Genomic DNA, 18,543 nt, shown 5'->3' with positions numbered 1-18,543 from the left:
AAACAAAAAATTTTTAATCCAAACAAATTTAATTAAAAAGTTAAGAAATTATTTTTTTATTTCTACAGTGTTTAATTTTAACTCACTATAATTTTAAATAAAAAGATTAATTATAACTCAAAATGAATTTGAGACAAAAATAAACGTAAAATAAATTTTAATAGCCTATTATTAAAATATTATTAAATTTAGTTTAAAATAAAACAAAAATCAATAAAAAATTTCTCTATCTTCGCATTTAAGAGTATCTAATAAATATGCAAACTTTACTTTTTTTTTTTACTCATGGAGTTTTAAAACTCCATTCATCTACCTAATCGCGTCTCCACATAAACTAGCTAACATAGCTCTTACCAGACCAAATGTTGTGCGGCTGGAAGAGATACCGCCTGATGTTTTTTTTTTTTTTTTTTTTTGTTATACCGCCTGAGGTTTGAATTCATGTCTAACGTGATATTTTGGGCCTTTTTGTTTATCTTTCTTTCTTTCAAAAATATATTAGACAATAATTTTATTGTATTTCATATGAGAATACTGGATTAATTTAAACAAAAAATAAAATCCATCATGCCATTACTTGACTTGATGGTTTGATTCTTTTTTTTTTTTTTTATCTTAAATCCTATAAAATGTTCCACAGGAGTTTACGAGATCATATATAATAAATAATGATTTAAGACTAAATATAAAATTTAATATTTTAATAGTTGGTCTCAATTCAATCTGAACAAAAGACTAGTTATTTAAGATTTTTTTTTTTTTATCAAAAAACCTTTTATTCGAGTTTCTCTTACACAAGGTATTTGCTGTATTAATTACACCTTGTGATTGTTCTAGTTTTTTTTGGAAGAAACATAATTTTTTCGTTTAACTCTACACTAATTAATTTTTCATTTTTTATTAAAAATACTAACCCTTTAAGACCCTAATAATATCTCCATTTTGAAAAAAAAAATATGCGGGATAGCCTGTTAATAAGAATTGCAACAAGATGAACCAATAATCGTCTAAATTCGTTGAATAAAAATGTTAATGGTGCGTTTATTAAGTTATACAGTTAGGATTTTACGCCAAAAATAGAAGGGCATGCATAACTTAGTAATAACAATACAGTGTTTTTTAATACACGTATTGATATTATTGGTATAGTGGTTATGTATTTTTGGTAATCGCAGAGAGTATAGGGTGTCACAACTCACATTGATTAAGACGCAGAAGCAAACCATTATTAAATTAAAGCAGGGCATGCACACGCAACACATAACCACAACCTTGTTGTATTCACAATCAGCCAGAGACCATGGGTCATGATCATCACAGCCAGAAGCATCAACCCCCTGTTGGAACTCCGCCGTCCCAAGGTCCCTCCCCTTTCTCTTCCTCTTCCTCTCATCAATCGATTTTGATCATGTCATGCCAAAATCTCAGGAATATAATCCTTCTTGTGTCATAAATAATATAATTGTGTGCATTTACATTGATGCAGGTTATCCACCGCCAGATCTACCAAAAGAAGGTTATCCGCCGCCGGGATATCCTCCGGCAGGGTATCCGCCTCCAGGGTACCCACCACAAGGGTATCCTCCACCGCCGGGATACCCCACTCAAGGTTATCCTCCTCCGCCATACCCAGCACAGGGGTATCCTCCGCCCTACGCACCACCTTACCCGCATCATCAGCCTCCGCCTCCTCAGCATCACCATCACCATAATAATAACTCATCCGGCCCTGGTTGCTTGGAAGGCTGGTTAGTCTCTCTCCCTCTCTCTCTCATCACTCATTAAAATTGGGTGCATGCAGCATTATGTGTATATTGATTAATTACATATATATAGAGATCAGATCTGCATGTTTGTTGTTCCAATTCCTAGCTTTGATTCACTCATTCCAGCTAACTACTCAAACCCACTTATTTGTGCACGCGTACTTAGTTATGTCCAATAATCCAGAATAATTTGATGTGATCTCTTCTTGAATCAATAAAATAATTAAATGAGCAAGGTACATTTTTCTCTGACGATGAGTTAGTAAAAGGTGATGACTACTTCTCAGCTTTGCCTCAGAGGATCGGAGAACTCATTTCAGAACAAAGTTTTTGTGTAATTATTATGCATGCATGGAAGGAGAAGTCTCATTCTTTATAGTATATATTGGATATACGAAATTGTTAGTATGCTGTTGAGTAGTGCGATGTTGATTTTGTTCAAATTTTGTGAATTTGTGCAGTTTGGCTGCTCTCTGCTGCTGCTGCTTGTTGGATGCGTGCTTCTGATGAGAAGATAATAAAGGCTTCAATTTGCAGAAACTGTGTCTAAACTTGAACATACATGATATATTATATATTATGTTTCTAGCTATAGGTCTCTTTTCTCCTTGTTAGTTCTCTACTTTATTTCTGTTAAATAATAATATGAACATTGAATTACTTAACTGTTTCTAAAAAGTATGTATTAGCGTTTGTTTTAAGTTATTGGACAGAAATTGAAAGTCTGAAATTTAATATTATGTTTGTTAATTTAGAGATTGGTATTAAAATTTTAATCTCTGTTATCAAATAAAAAGTAAAGACACAAGAAACTAAAATTTTTTGGGACGAAAATTAAAACTTTAATAACATTTTATATCTAAAATATTCTTATTTTAATTAATTAATTTTAATTTTACTTTTTGTACAAATTAAATTAGAAGTTCATTCTTATTTCAGTTTCTGCTATCTCCCACTTTACATTAAACATAATACTAAAATTTATTTCGATCTTTATCTCTCCATCTCAGTTCCTCAATCTCTCTTTTCCAAATGATAGCATTTGTTATCATAAACATTTCTGTGTGTCACAGCTCCTACATAAATAAAAGTCTTGGAAATTGATACGCTCCTTCCAATTGACATCAAACGGAATCAAAATGTTAATATTTAAAAAAATTGCGAAAATGCGAGAATTTCAAAGTAAAATAAATGAATAAAAATGAAAATAGAACAATTAGTAATGTTTAAATTTAAGTTTAGAAAAGATTTTTTATATAAATTATAAATTTAAAATAGAATAATCAATAATTTTTTAAAACTTTTTATTAGAATTAAATATAATTTTAGTTTTTAAACTATAGACCAAAAATAATCAGATGTGAATTATTTGCTGCTTGGAGGGGGCTGGTTTTAGCTTGGGATTGCGGTTTGAGGGATATTATATGTGAAACGGATTGCCTTGACATTCTGCCCATCATGCATGAGCTTACAAGTGGGTATTCATCTGAAGTAACAGATTTGGTTCACAAGATTCAGGAGCTTTTATCTCGTCCTTGGCTTGTTCACGTTGAATGGGTGTCCCGAGAAGCAAATAGAGCTGCGGATTGGATGGCTAAATATAGTGCCAAGAATAACTCTAATCATGTTATTTGGTCTGAGCCTTGTGTTGATCTTCAACGAATCATCCGCTCGGATTTAGGATAGTTTTTGCTTTGTTTCTTTCCTTGTTTAGACACCAAAAAAAAAAACTATAGACCAAAAATTTTTTTCGTTCTCAATCTTTTTTTTTGTATATAAATCGTTCCTAAAATTTAACTTAGTTTTAAAATGATCATTTTTACTAAAATTTTAATTTTTATTACCAAATTATCTCTAACCAAAAAAATTATAAATTAAAAAAAAAAGAAAAAAAGAAAAGAAAGAGGATGGATGAGGGGAAAGGAAATCCTGAGGGGAAGGGAAGAAGGAGGAGGGAAAGGGAAGAAGAAGGGAAAGAAAGGAAGAGGGGAAAAGGGGGCGGCGCCGGCAAGTCTTGGAACCGCCATTGCCGTTGGGAATCAGAAGCAAAGGGAGAGAGCCACTGTGATTGCGCCGAATTGAGTTCTTCTGCAAAAACCTCTCCTCCGTCATCCGCATCGTCACTGCCTAGTCCCTCAACGAGTGTTGCATCGTGGTCGAAGTCACCCTAAACCACACTCTCACCCTCCAACGCTGCTGCCGCCGAACGACAGCGTCCTCCGCTAGGTCTTCCCCATCACCATCACCAGCGATTTTCACAAAGTATGGAACCTTAGCTTCTAGAGTCTTCTAACAGGGACTTGCTCTGACTCCTCAGCATCTTCGATTTCAAAGGTACTAATCTCTCTCTCTCTCTCCAATTGCTGAAGGACCGTGCTGAAGCTGCAATGAACTTAGTTAATCAGATTGGGAAACCTATCCTTCCTAGGATTCCAATTTTGCTTTTATTTCTGATTTTGTTAATCAGATTGTTAATCACATGTTTCTGATTCAAATTTTGTTAATTCACCAATTTTGATTCCGATTTTGATTTTGCTAATCGTATTGTTTCCAATTTTGATTCTATTTTTTATTTTGTTAATCCATTGTTCTTCTACTTCTATTTCTTTTGCTTCTGATTTTGCTTCTGTTTTGATGTTTTTTATTCTACTTATATTTCTGCTTCTGTTTCTATTTCCAATTTCGCGTCTGCTTTTATTTCTAATTATGCTTATGCTTCTGTTTCTTTTGTTTATTTATGCTTCTGTTTTTTTATTTCTTATTCTACTTTTGTGTTTGCTTTATTGTTGTTGCTGAAGAAAAAAAAGAAAAAAATTTTTGCTTCATTGTTGTTGTTGAAGAAAAAAAAAAGAAGAAATGACTTCATTGTTTTTGCTTCTGAATTATTGTTGTTGCTGAATATTTTGGCGAAGAAGGAGAAGGATATAATTGTCCCAATGACAATTTTAAAATCAACTCGTAGTTTAGGAATGATTTTGTATGCAAAAAAAATTAAAAACAAAAAAAATTTTAATATATACGTTAAGGACCAAAATCGTACTTAACTCTTTTTATTATATGAATTACCCAGATGCCGGGAGTCGGAGTCTAGAACTCGTCGAATGGAGTAGAATAAAGTTTTAATAAAAATCTCTCCCCAATGCAAGCCGACCCAATGCTCATTTTGCATGTGAACATCCCCATATGTGTGATGCAGATCGAAAAGGTTTTAAAAAAATTTATCATTCAAATATCATCTTGAAAGATTTGTTAAGTATTGTTCCTAAAATAAAAATTCTCGAGGTAATTGTTTATATATATATATATATATATATATATATTAATGAATTAAAAGATAATTTTTAATATTTTTTAAAAAGTATTAATAATTTAAATTTATAAATTTGCAAAAAATTCTTCAATTTACACTAAAATACAGAATTTAATTTCTCATCTGTATTATTTTTAATTTTTTAATATTTTATTTCCGATAAAATAAGGATTTTTTTATCAAAATATTTCTTTTGAAATTAATGGAAAATAAAATCAATTAGCTCATGTAGCGAAATATATACATTAATATTTAATATAAATTACATAAGAAATATATAATGTAAAATTTTTGTTATTCATTTTGTAGACAAGGCTTACAAAGCATTTTTTGCAACCGAAGTTTGCAAAATTAAAGCATAAACCTTTTACTTTTGAACGGAAATTGAAAGTCAAAGAAATTTTTATTTAAATAAAAAATACCAAATTAAATAAGTTTGTAAAAGGACTTCATTAGTTCATTTATATGTTATAAACTATCGGTATTTTTTTAAATTGTTGTGTTTGCGTATCGAACACATTTCAAATACAATATTCATTTGACTTGATACGCGTCTTTTCTATATCTATCTGTCTTTAAAAAATAACAAAATATTTAATTTCTACGAATACATTGTGTCCAACCTTATTGTTCACCTATATCTTTAAAATGAATTTTGAAATAGTATATATTATTATTTATTGAAACAAAATTATTTTAAATATTTTATACAATTAAAAAATATTAAAAATATTTAATAGCTTTAGTTTGTATTTTAATACAAAAAATTATTAAAATTATTCAAAAAAAATACTCTATATATATACACACGCACGGGAAGGACCTGTGCTATGCATGGGAATAGATCAACAAAAGAAGATGAAGAAGAACATAATACCGGAGGGATGCAAATTATTTTACAACATCAAATATAGCACTTTCACTAATATCGTTGCATGAAGCAACCATAATATCCTCCCCAGATATGATATACCATTCAAGTTACATTATTAAAAACCTCCCTAAATACACCATTTATGGTACTATCCCTAGGCATGAAACCGTTGCTCTGACTTAGAACTCTAAGACATTTCTTTGATTTCACTTTAGATAGAGCAACATAAAGTTGACCATGAGTAAATATGGGTTTCGGTAATACAACCTAACCATACTCAGTGTTTGACCCTGTGACTTATTCATGGTCATTGCAAAAGATGCAATTAACGAAAACTGCCTCCTTTGGAATCTAAAAGGCAGAGTGTCATTGTTTGATATGTTCATGCGTGGAATAAGCACAACTCTACCCACTTTGTCTCCAGTCAATACAATGTACTCAATTATATGATGACCTAAACAACGTACCTGCAACCTGGTACCATTACACAAACTATTAGATTGGTCAATATTTTTTAGCAACATTATCGGTACACCTTCCTTCAAGAATAGCTGGTGATTAGATAATCCTGAACAATTAATAGCATTCACCACATCAGGTGAAAAGGTGTCTAGCTGAGACTCTATGTTACCTTCTTCAACACACAAAGAGTCAGAACAAAGATAAACCCTATGATTGCCAGGTAAAAGACTCATCATATTGTTATTCACCTTGTTAACAACTTCTAGAGTGGAAGCAAGAATTGATTGTTTCTTGAAATAATCTGTGTTGGTCATGTTATATAACAGCATGGGATAGACAAACTATATCAACTCTTTAAAACTAGTGTCAGTATCATCAATGAGAATATCATCCGGGATCAAAACTTCAGACTCACCATCTATAGAATCACCAGCCAATCCATCTCCAATATGAATAAGCCAATTAGCAAAATCCATAATTTCGCAATTGTCTTGAGAACATGATGAAGAAGATAAATGCATATTCCTGTATAGCTTTAGTACATTACAGTAATCCCATATATATGATGAATTATTGGAAGATTGCACGATATCCTATCGTGATCCCATAGGTATGACTCAAAGGATCTGCCTAAAGTCACCACCTAGGACAACAACCATTCCTCCAAATGGCATGTCAGGTTTGTAGGATTGCTCAAATCCAAGAATATCCTTCAATAACTTGTTTAAAGCCTCGTAAGAATGTTTGTTAAGCATTGGAGCTTTATCTCATATAATCAAACTGGCTCTAGCAAGAAGCTTAGCAAGGGAGGAACCTTGTTTAATGTTACAAACCGAATCCTCGTTTATGTTTAGTGGAATCTTGAATCTAGAATGAGTATTGTGTCTGTTAGGGAGTAATAGTGAAGTAATACCACTTGATGCAACATTTAGCACAATTTTGCCGTTACACCTTAATGACACAGATAACGTGCGATAAAGGAAAGTCTTCCCAGTATCACTGTAACCATAAACAAAGTAAAATCCACCAAGGTCCATGGAGATAGCATTCAATATCTGATAGTATGCATTCTTCTGTTCGTGAGTCATAGATTTCAAAGAATCCTTTAACTCTTCACGTAGTAATTCCCTATCAAAATTCATCTCATCCATTAAGAATCGATCATCTACACCATCAATGTTTTGCATATCGGGATACGATAGTGTAGAGAATTCTCTAAGAGATCTTCTATTTGCTTGTAATCTTTAACCAATGTCAAATTCAATATCTGCTCATCTGATAATGGTAGCTCTAACAACAAAAAATAAAACAACTAAGTAATGGAAATTACTTAAAATGAAATAAGAAATGCAAGAGAAAAAAATAATTATGCACTCTTTAGTGAGAGAAATATGACAACAACCTTCACAACGATGATTTCTTTTATGAATACATAGGATGTGTTCAAATAATTGCTGGTAAAATGACTGCCAAACAAATTCAGGATAAGAATGTTATTCGATAGAAGAAGAATAACAAAGAGGTCATGAATGTAAGATCTTGATACCCACGAACTTGCTTCCAATATAGCATCAACAAATTCCTTATCATCTTGGAGAATTCCTAATGTATAATATGCTTCCTTGAATGCATCATAAATAACATCATAAACAATTCTAAGGTCAACAAAACTCGTGCATCCTTTCTATATGTTAAGTAAAAGTCTTAAGTAATAATCTTCACCATTTTCCCACGGGATGTGAGTCAACAGACCAATAGAAAAGCCTTGCTTTTATGGCAACCACATACAAACATCATCTTTCCATACAAACTTGTTAGGAAACTCACTATAAGTCAACAACTTGGCAAAAGGATTTAAAGTATTAGCAAGGAACCATGCTAATAATTTTGTCAACTTGCCATTTACACGATTGAGAACATCTTGAATATTGTCATCATCTCTAAAGATAACAACATGCTCTTCAAGAAAGTGAAAGGGTAACCTAATAACTACAGGTTCCTTTATCTGAATATTATAACCAAATATCTTCTAAGCTGCCTCACATGATGATATATAACAGCAATCATAATAATTTTGTATCTCATCCACAACCAGTCTAGCAATGAGTCAATAGAAAATTGATAAAAAGAAGCAGTTACTCGATCACTGCCCTTGTACAAATGTTTAAATAGATACTTGGTGGCAAAAGTTTGGCATGTATGCTCGATATTTATATGATAACCATATCTCAACAACAAATACGGATTGTATGGAACAATGAAGGAATTACCAATGATAACATTCCTCTTAGTTATCGTGCGACCATTATCTGGTCTCTTGTACTTTGAAAATCCAACTTCATCAATAACAGCACGTGACCTAAATTTCTTAGGAGAATATTTTGAACAATTACCATTGGTGAGCGTATACGCAAAACCCACACTATTTCGTACAACACCAGCAGTACCAGCAAGTGCATTGAGTGAGTCAGGGTCAATCCCACGAGAATTGGGCTTGAAGCAAGCTATTGTTTGTCTTGCAGGTCTTAGTCAGGCAGAATCAGAAGGAGTTGTTTGTATGTTGAATTTTGTATTTGTAAAACCAAGTGTTTCAGGGAATGGAATAGAGTTAAGAGTTGGAGTTGCTTTGTCTTTCTAAAGTAACTCTGGTACTACTATCTTCTTTGCTTGTGAATGATCTTCTTCTTTGGTAGGCTGTAAGTGATCAAAGCCATGCCAATAGTCCTTGATCTCCTCTGCTACAGAATGAACGTCAGGTACCTTGATCATTCAATCCAATGGAGGGTGAAGCGCTTAGCAAGTCATTCTCCTGGCGATCCTACTCAAAACTCCACAGATAAGGTCGAATCTTCCGGATCAGAGAACACTACTTCTTGGATTCTAGCCTGTACCACGGAGACCTTAATCTCCCCGGAGATCGGCTGAACTGGTGTCTCGAGAAGTCCCCAACGAAATTGTGGATTAACCATCTGAGAGATGTAAATCCATAGTTGTTGGCTCGTGTTTTTCTTCCAGGTACTTACATGAACCCAAGTAGACGCGGGTGTTTGTCAGGCACGTTCGTCTTAATGTGATGAACAGAGCCAATTTGTTAGATCGTCCTGTTCATCACAATGAAGATCGGGATATACATCTTAGAGATAGATCAAACACGGATCGAAGAAGAAGAAATAGTACTTTTATTAATTCATAGGACTCAGCAGGGCTCCTCCCCTCAACCTAGGAGGTTTAGAAACTCATATTGAGGTAAAAACAATAATGAAAATGAAAATAATGTGTATCCTCCTAAGGAGGTTTGAAGGCATTTTGTAAAATAGCTCTTAAATAGTGAACAAATGACTAGTAAAGGGTAAAATAGTCTATTTAGTGCTAAAATCCACTTCTGGGGTCCAATTGGTAAATGTTTGGGCTGAGCTTTGATGAGATCCACGTGCTATGAGGCTCCTTGGGCGTGGAATGCCAGCTAGGGGGTCCTTTCTGGGCCTTTGGACGCTGGGCTCTGCTCTTTGGGCGCTGAATGCCTGGAAGGGGGGCAGAAAGCTGGCGTTGGAAGCTAGTTTTGGGCCTTCTAATCCAAAGGAAAGTATGGACTATTAGATATTGCTGGAAAGCTCTGGAAGTTAGCTTTCCATAGCCGTTGAGAGCGCTCTATTTGGACTTCTGTAGCTCCAGAAAAGCTCTTCCAAATGTAGGCAGGTTAGATATGGACAGCATCTGCAGTGCTTTCTCTGTCTTTGAATCAGACTTCTGCTCCAACTTCTTAATTTCAGCCAGAAAATACTTGAAATTTTCCAAAAACAAAAAACTCATAGTAGAATCCAAAAATGTGAATTTAACACTAAAATCTATAAAAACTCAATAAAAACTAAATAAAAACTATTAAAAACTATATGAAAGTGATGTCAAAAAGAGTATAAAATATCCGCTCATCGTCAACCATCTTCCATGCACAGACTATTTTTTTATGTTGATCGCAAGGCCCATGAACCATGAATCTCTCTATGGTAGCATATAACCTTGGTCTACGGAGCCTATCAGGTATCTCAGTAGTAGAAATAAACCTATCAATATCTGATGGAGACCTTGGCTTGTTTGTAGGATGCATGAATAACAATATGTGTGCATGAGGTAATCCCCTCTTCTAAAAGTCAACAGTGCAAACATCTACAGAAATATGAAAAATATATTATAGATTCAAGAAGCATGAATATTACCTAATGAATAACCAAAACATATAAAAGACAAAAATACTTACATCCAACAATCTTGCCAAAAGGAATGCCATTTTTAAATTTGCTGATTAGATTATTAAGCTTGATTTTGAATATCCTTGAAACAACATCAGAACGATCTTGAGGTGATAATCCTGTTCCACAAAGCAATCTTTTGACCTCATCCTATTCAGGGTTGCTAGTAATTGTTAATAAAAAAAGCTAGGATATCTGGCATACTTGCAAATAGCAAAAGCATCCTTATAATTATTAAACATGTACCTTGGACCACCAACAAAAGTGTTTACTAGAATAATATGCTGGCCAATTGCAATAGCATCACTTCTCTGCTTACCAAAGACTCATGAAGGAATTTTAGAACTTTCAACCCTTAACTTTGGTTGGTTAAATCTTATAAAGTTCAATTGTTCGATGATAAGCAAAAATTGAAGCCCATGGATATCGGCAAGTGCACCAGATCGCACAAGTAATACCATGGTGAGTGGATATCATTCCCACGATGATTAAATGATTGAACAAGAAAATATCCAATTAAAAAGCCTAATTAGATAAATAAAACCTTATTGATGATCGAAGACGGCAAGAGATATCTTGCTGGGAGGGTTGAGAATCTTGAATGTTGGATGCTTGAATGCCACAGATAGTGATGATGAGAGTCAAGGGCTTTGGAGATGCTTATGCTCTTAGGATAACCAATCTTGTTTATTTATCTTGAAGTTTACAAAGATCTTTCATGACAAAACCTTTAGTAACTAATTTCCAATTCCTTGGCTCCTTAGTTTCTTAAGCATTAATTAGGCGTCACTTTAATTAATCAAGAGATTAAGTACAAAAATTGATTTTTGATTCAAATAAGTTTTAAAAGTAGTCCTTAAGTCGAATTATATGTCACGTATTCAAGCTAGTCTTGTCCGGTTAAATCTTAAAAGAAAACATAATTTTCAAAAGCTATTCTAATCCGAATTATATGTCACTTATTCAAAATTAGAGTGATTGAAAATCATGTATGTGTTGCACACTAATTGAACCACTATTCCTAGCCGAATACAAATAGTCATGTGAAAGAGTTTTCAGGCTTTGATTCAAATATCAAATTTTTTAATTATAATACAAGAATCTAAAAAGCATTAGCTTACCTTCCAATTCACTAATCCGAATGAAGAACGAATAACTAAATCATGAAATAGATCAATGCAAGATTTCAAAATAAAATAAACGTAGATTAATTATCCATGGAAAACATAAACAAAGCTTTTAACCCTTTGACAGAGAATTAGTTACCCATGAAGAAGTAAGAAAAATAAGAAGAGATTCTGAGGAGAATTGGATTTGGATCCTAAGATCCTCCTCCAGATTGCCTTCTCTTGTGAACAAGGTTCACTTATCTACTTAATATACAAAAACTGGGTTTTCCCCCCAGCTAATGGACGTGAGGTGTCGATTCCTCATGAATCCATTTTCCCGCCAAAATGAATGCACTATTTTCTCTTCTAAGTTTATTTTAGAAAAATATCTTTATTATAATTATACTATAATTAGCATTTAAGTAATAATGCATAATTATACTAATTTAGGAAAATATCTTTATTATAGTTACATAAAATTAATATTTAATACATTATTAAACTACTTATCAATTATCAATCGGAAATATTTTTAATAATAATAATAATAATAATAATAATAATAATAATAATAATAATAATAATAATAATAATAATAATAATTATATGATAATGGCACCGGTTATTAATAACCAATTTATATTTTTCTAAATAAATTTATTTTAGAAAAATATCTTTATTATAATTATATTACAATATTACAATTAGTATTTAATGAATAATGCATAATTATACTAATTTAAAAAATATTTTTATTATAATTATATAAAATCAATATTTAATGATTATTAAATTAATTATCACTCAAAATTTTTTTAATCATTTTAATTATATTGATTTTAATTATATTGATACAATTCTAATTCTTATTCATTATCCAATAATTTTATCAATGGCAAGTTGTTACCTTAATGGTGATCCATTTATGTTGATAATAATAATAATAATAATAATAATAATAATAATAATAATAATAATAATAATAATAATAACAATAATAATAATATGATATGATAATGATATGAAGTTGGCCCCGGTTACTCTATTCATGATAAAAAAAACAATGATTCTAATCATGATATGATATGATAAAATCATATAATATTAACAAAATAAATATATGATGTATAACTAACGTAAATAATCAAAAATCACTACAACAAACACGGAACATAGCGGCCAAAAATTGCCAGCCGCTCAGCTTACCGCCGAAAAACATGTCTGTAGAAACACCAGCCCTTCATGTGCCGCACCATTCCTGGCAACTCCATCAAGAAATACCACTAATTTGGATCTTTATCATAATTCAATTTTTATTTTGCCTTCTTTTTAATCTTATAACCAGTAATTTCCCCCAATATTGCAGAAACCTACGAAGTGAGATTGGTAGCACACGAAACCCTGGCGCTGCTGCTCCGCGGTGCGTCGCTGATCCATCTTCCTCTGTCTAGCGTCATGCTTTCGACTCTCCTCCACAGTGCCTGAAACCCATACTCCCTCATCCACGGTGCGTGAAATCCCTAATCTCCGATCCACCCTACGCCTTTGTGTGGTTGTGGAGTCGCGCGGCTGTCCTCTGTCCTTCTCTCACCAGCGTCGAACTTTCTCATCTCCTCGATCGTGCGTAAAACCCTTACACCCTCCTCCCCTTGCGCCAATCTGAGCTATCACGGCCTCTCTGCTGTCACTGGTTCGTTCTTCTACATTGATATTTCTTTCTTGCTTTCATTCTTGGTTCAGAATTTTGATTCAGGTTATTTTGATTCAGAATTTTTCTAATCTTCTATTAATTGGGGTTAATTATTGCTATTTAGAGTTAGGGATTTGAAGGTACTACCTTTTTTTGATTTATTGTGTGCTTTATATTGAAATTGATAGTTAGAGTAAATAAATGAAAAAAGTTATTTGATTGATTTAGTTTCAATAATGTTTGATTTAGTTTTAATAATATTATGGAAGTAACTGTTTGAAATAAGGTCCCCAACCATTCTTTTCCTGGGACTCTATTACACACTTACATTATCAATTGAGAGCCTTAAGGTTCATCTCAGGTTAATTTCAGTCGAATCATGTGCATCGATTGTCTTCATTCCCTGCTTTATTACAGTTTTTCCATAAAGTTAGAAATAGCTTAAACCCCTAAACCCTAAACCCTAAACCCTAAACCCTAAACCCCTCCCACCCCTCAACCCTCCCCCCTCCGCCATCCCTCACCCTCTCGTAACCCCCTCAGCCCACTCCTTCACCCCCACCCCTCAACCCTCACCCCTCCCCCTCCCGTAACTCCCTCACTCACCCTCCCGTAACCCCTTCAGCCCACTCCCTCACCCCCCACCCCTCATCACTCACCCATCACCCCACTCCCGACTCCTTTCACTCCCTCACCCCCTTACCCCACTCCCGTAACCCCCTCCCCCAGAACCCACCACCACCCCACCTCAGAAAATCATAACTCAGAAAATCAGAACTCAAAAAATCAGAATAATCAAAACTCAGCAACAATAATCAACAAATTCAGCAACAACAATAATCAAAACTTAGCAATAAGCAATAATCAAAACTCAGCAATAATTCACAAAAAATTAAGAAATTCTACAACAAAAATCCAGTTCAAAGAAGAAGAAGAAGAATAGTGGCGGATCACAGGCAGCAGGGCGGCGGTGCAGCGGTGCGGCGGTGTAGCAGTGGCGGCGGCAGTGAAGATCGGCGGCGTCCATGAAGACCGGTGGTGGCGGCGAGGACCCTTCCCCTTCCCCTTATTCTTCCCGAAACCCCCTCCCCCCTTTTCTCCCTTCGCGTTCCCTTCCCCTTTCCCCGAGGAGCAAAGCGGTGGCGGCAGCAAAGAGCAGCGGCGGTAATGAAGACCGGTGGCGGCGGCGAAGAGAGAAGAAGAAGAAGAAGAAGAAGGTGGTGGTGGTGCAGTGTGGTAGGGCGGCAAGGCGGCGGGCGGCGGTGCGGCGGTCCCCTTCCTTCCCCCCTTCCCTCCGCCCCCATTTTCTTGCCCCCCTTTCTTTTTCTCCCCACCCCTTCTCTGATCTATCCCTTTCTTTCCTTTCTTTTTATTTATTTTATATTTATTTTCTTTTATAATTATATTTATTTTATTTTATAATTTTTTAATGAGGGTAGTTTAGTAATAAAAAAATAAAATTGGTAAAAAGGATGATTTTAAAGCATTTTTGAACGTTGAGGATGATTTTAATAACAAAAAAAGGTCGGGGATGATTTTGATTTTGACCCAAGACGTTAGGGACGATTTCAGTACTTAACCCTTATTGAGTCTGATAACTAATAGCTTAACTTTAGTACTAATAACTAGCTTAAGATCTTTTTCTTTTCCCTTCTGTTCTGAGGGTTACCTGAAACTATAGGTCGATATCGGACGAGATCTTTTGTACTGGTCGGAGCTGCCATGTCTGACTTGTTGGACTTGGTGGTGGTGTTGATCCTTCGTCACGGGAGGGTGGTGGTACCTGCAAGGGACTCCGATGCTTAAGTTAGCAAGGGTGTTAAGCAGGTGTTTTTTGTAGAATCAGAGTATGAGTTATACTTGGGTGCTCTAGTGTATTTATAATGGTGTGGAGTGACCTTCCTGGAGATAAGATAGTTATCTTATCTTATCTTTGAGTGAAGTCATTTTATCTCTAGGGGAAACCGCCCTTATCCTTCTAGGCTTGGGCTGCCTTTAGATTTGGGTCGTGTTCCTCTATTTGGGCCCTCTTGGGCTTCTGTAGCGGCTTTGACCGAACTCTTTTGAGAAGAGGTCGGGTTGTTATATCCTGAAGAGGTCAGTCGACTCAGCCCAGGTCGGACAGCTCGACCCAGGGTATGAACAGTGCCCCTGCTCGAGTGTGGTCTTCCTTTTGAGGTCGAGTCCTTAGTTTTAGGACTTCAATCATTCTCTGGAAAAGCGGAGCTCGAGCATTTGTTGATTTCTTTTGTAAAGCTTCCCTCTAAAAGTGGAACATTTTTTCTTTACTCCTTTTAATTTTGAAAACGTGCGTTCCTTGCCTTGGGAACGTGGGAGGGTTTTTAATGACCCATTAACTCCTTAATTTTCTGTTTTCCCTATTTTCATTTTGAATTGCTAAAAAGACTTTTGCTTTCTTTTTTCTCTCTTTGCTTCTTTGAAACTCCATTCTTTCTCCTTCTGCTTTTTTGGCTCACCTGTGACTCTTTTGCTTTCACGTTTTCGTGCTTCTCCTTGTGGCGCCTTTAGTGATTGCTAGTGCTTTGTTCTTTTGAGAGGTGTTTTTCGGCCTTGTTGTTGCTTCAACTTCTCAGTGTTCATCGTCTCCTCCCCTTTGCAGGTTGGTTTTCTTTCTATCTCTTTCTTTTACTTTCTTTCACCGTTCTTCTTCGTGCTTGTATTGTTCTATTTTTTGGCAAAGTTTTGATTTTGCTTGAATTTGCGTTGGAAAGCTTGAACCTTTTTGTATCGTCGTGTTTGATTGTTGCTGTGATGCATGTTTTCCAGAGTTCCTTCGACTTATATATGCTCCTTGGTGTATTCCCTAATAATTTGATACTTTTAGGGTTTTGCATGTTTATCACTACTTCTGATCGTACTTTTGTGGCTTATGAATTGCTTGATTCTGAAAAAGATTGTGCCCTTGGTGATTTTGATCTGTTTGATGTTGACAGTTTCCTTTGCTAGTAGTTTTGTTGAAAGATGGCTACTTTTGATGACTTTCTGATTTCGTGACTTTCTTTTTGGAGTGTCTTTTATTTGAAATAAAGTTATTTTTCTTTGCTGAGATAAATTAAGTCCTCGTTCTGTTACTGCCTCCAAAGGATGCCCTTGTACCTTGGGTTGTGTCCTGGGGTTTCCTTTTGCTATTGCTTCTGCCCTGTGTGCCTTAGGTTGAGTTATATCTTTTTTGTCCGAGCTGTTTTCTTTGTTTTGCCTGAGCTATTTATTTAGTAATCCCTCTCTCTTTTTTCTTTGCTGTAGGACTAGTTGACCATGTCTTCTTGTAAAAATATTGTCGAGACATCTTCCAAGGTCCCCAAGGGTATGTCCGACTGGCTGGACTCACTCGTCCTGATGTGTGTTTTCGTAGTTAATTCTGAGTTCTGCACGAAGCTTAGAAAACATCATCAAATCTTTAATAGTAGGGATCAGGAGAAGAACTACGAGTTGGTGGCGCCGGATTCTGACGAGAGGGTTTGCTTTCCTTCTCTAACCCAGGGGGAACGCCCCTTCTTTTATGCTTATGATTACTTTTTTAGCCAGATGAACATTACCTTACCTTTTACCTCTTTCGAGACTGACTTGCTATGGTCATGTAATGTAGCTCAGTCCCAGCTCCATCCTAACGCATGGGGCTTTATTAAGATTTTTCAGTTACTTTGCCAAGAGTTGGATGTCAAACCTTCTCAAACTCTCTTTCTTTATCTTTTTGTTTTGACAAAGCCCAAGATCTCTTCAACAAAGAAAGCTTCTTGGATTTTCTTTCGGTCTGCTCAAGGACATAAAGTGTTTGCTATGTATGATGAGTCCTTTAGGGACTTTAAGAATTACTTTTTTAAGGTCTGAGCTGTTGAGAGAGCTCGACTATTTTTCTTAGAGTCGAATAATGAACCTGCCTTCCCCTTGTGTTGGCAAAAGATATTTAGGGGCAACCTCCCCATCTCGATACAAAGAGATTTTTGGGGGACCCCTCTCTTGTCCGAGCTGAGCTGGGTAGTGACCTGACTTCCTTTGCTCTGTTTTACTTGCTTTTGCTTCTTCTCCTTCCAGTTTGTAACTTTTTTTTCTTTTTTTTCAGAGATGGCAAAGACCAATGATTCCATGAAAGCCTTTAAGAAGGTGAGGAAGGCTACTGCTGCCTAGAACATCTCGGCTAAGGCTACAGGGGAGGGATCTTCTCAAGTTCCTCCTAAGAAGCCAATCTTGAGCTCTGCTGGGCCGAGGAGGATGATTCCAACTCCTCAGGTCTATTTGGTTGATCCTCCCCAGACCTCTGCTGCTACTTCCTCTTCTACTGTTGGCCCTCCTCCAAAAAGATAGAGTACTATTGAGCCTTTCAATTTGGACGCCCCTGACTTTGATGACGTTGGGTTTGTTGATCAGCAAATTGCTCCTTATGGTGTTGTTCCTACTGACGATGTCTCCCTCCTTCGTCATTTGGACTTTATTACACAGAGCAGTATTAAGATGGCACATATGGGAGTAGCTTTATACCAAACTGCCCAAGATCTTCTCATTCATGCAACAAAGGTTTTTATGGAGGAGGCTAAATCAGAGTTCGACAGGATCAAGGGATTGAAGGAGGAGCTTGAGGTGAAGGTGGCGAAGCTGGAAAAAGAGTTGGAGGGTGAGAAGACTCGGGCTACCGCTGCGGTGGCTTCTGCGAACTTGGCTGAGGAGATGGCACTGAAGCATATGGAGAGCTATGTCTTAACTTATGGTGAGATGGTAGAGCTCAGGGAGAGGTTGGACTCTGTTCAGGCTGACTATACTGAGCTCCAGGGGCATCTTGTAGGCAGCGTGAATGCTGCTTATGAGAATTTGAAGGCTCAGGTTCGAGTTCTTGTGCCCGAACTCGACCTTACCCTATTCAACTTAGATAACATTGTAGTAGATGGTTAGGTTGTTCCTGATGGCTCGGATGATGATGATGTAGATGTAGATCCTCTTCTTGTGCCATCTGCCAAAGCCTCTACTGCTCTGACTTTTTCAACTCCTACTACGGAGGTCGGCCAGCCCGAGTTCGCCCCTGATGTTCAGATCTTGAATCGGGATGATGGGACTGTAGATGCAATTCCCATG

General features: G+C 35.6%; 3 protein-coding genes across 3 annotated transcripts; 1 reads left to right on the top strand and 2 right to left on the bottom strand.

Annotated features, from left to right (window-relative positions):
• The first annotated feature begins 1,179 nt into the window (after window positions 1-1,179).
• Window positions 1,180-2,516, top strand: LOC112799650 (uncharacterized). Its single transcript, XM_025841718.3, has 3 exons — window positions 1,180-1,361; window positions 1,487-1,748; window positions 2,228-2,516. Exons 1-3 carry the CDS (start codon window positions 1,301-1,303, stop codon window positions 2,271-2,273), a joined length of 369 nt encoding a protein of 122 aa, XP_025697503.1. The 5' UTR covers window positions 1,180-1,300; the 3' UTR covers window positions 2,274-2,516.
• Window positions 2,517-6,156: 3,640 nt separating this feature from the next.
• Window positions 6,157-6,726, bottom strand: LOC140184886 (uncharacterized). Its single transcript, XM_072238081.1, has one exon. It carries the CDS (start codon window positions 6,724-6,726, stop codon window positions 6,157-6,159), a length of 570 nt encoding a protein of 189 aa, XP_072094182.1.
• A 27-nt stretch (window positions 6,727-6,753) lies between these two features.
• On the bottom strand, window positions 6,754-10,697 carry LOC140184885 (uncharacterized). Its single transcript, XM_072238080.1, has 7 exons — window positions 10,668-10,697; window positions 10,429-10,553; window positions 8,552-8,771; window positions 8,205-8,417; window positions 7,967-8,096; window positions 7,246-7,577; window positions 6,754-7,005 (listed from the first exon to the last, which is right to left on the bottom strand). The coding sequence occupies exons 1-7, from the start codon at window positions 10,695-10,697 to the stop codon at window positions 6,754-6,756; spliced, it is 1,302 nt and encodes a 433-aa protein (XP_072094181.1).
• Between the last annotated feature and the right edge of the window lie 7,846 nt (window positions 10,698-18,543).

Source organism: Arachis hypogaea, chromosome 5 (genome assembly GCF_003086295.3).
Source record: "Arachis hypogaea cultivar Tifrunner chromosome 5, arahy.Tifrunner.gnm2.J5K5, whole genome shotgun sequence".
NCBI lineage: Eukaryota > Viridiplantae > Streptophyta > Magnoliopsida > Fabales > Fabaceae > Arachis > Arachis hypogaea.
The sequence above is the reverse complement of the archived record's forward strand: the minus strand, read 5'-3'. Positions and strand labels throughout refer to the sequence as shown.

Bases quoted from the DNA above. Each gene is read 5' to 3' on its own strand.
- LOC112799650 (XM_025841718.3), top strand. From the start codon at position 1,301: ATGGGTCATGATCATCACAGCCAGAAGCATCAACCCCCTGTTGGAACT. The intron at 1,362-1,486 runs GTCCCTCCCCTT...ACATTGATGCAG, and splicing joins TGGAACTCCGCCGTCCCAAG to GTTATCCACCGCCAGATCTA. The intron at 1,749-2,227 runs GTTAGTCTCTCT...GAATTTGTGCAG, and splicing joins CCTGGTTGCTTGGAAGGCTG to TTTGGCTGCTCTCTGCTGCT.
- LOC140184885 (XM_072238080.1), bottom strand. From the start codon at position 10,697: ATGGCATTCCTTTTGGCAAGATTGTTGGAT. The intron at 8,772-10,428 runs GTTATATGCTAC...TAAGAAATTTAG, and splicing joins GATAGGCTCCGTAGACCAAG to GTCACGTGCTGTTATTGATG. The intron at 8,418-8,551 runs GTAACTGCTTCT...TATAATATTCAG, and splicing joins TGTACAAGGGCAGTGATCGA to ATAAAGGAACCTGTAGTTAT.
- LOC140184886 (XM_072238081.1), bottom strand. From the start codon at position 6,726: ATGACCAACACAGATTATTTCAAGAAACAATCAATTCTTGCTTCCACT.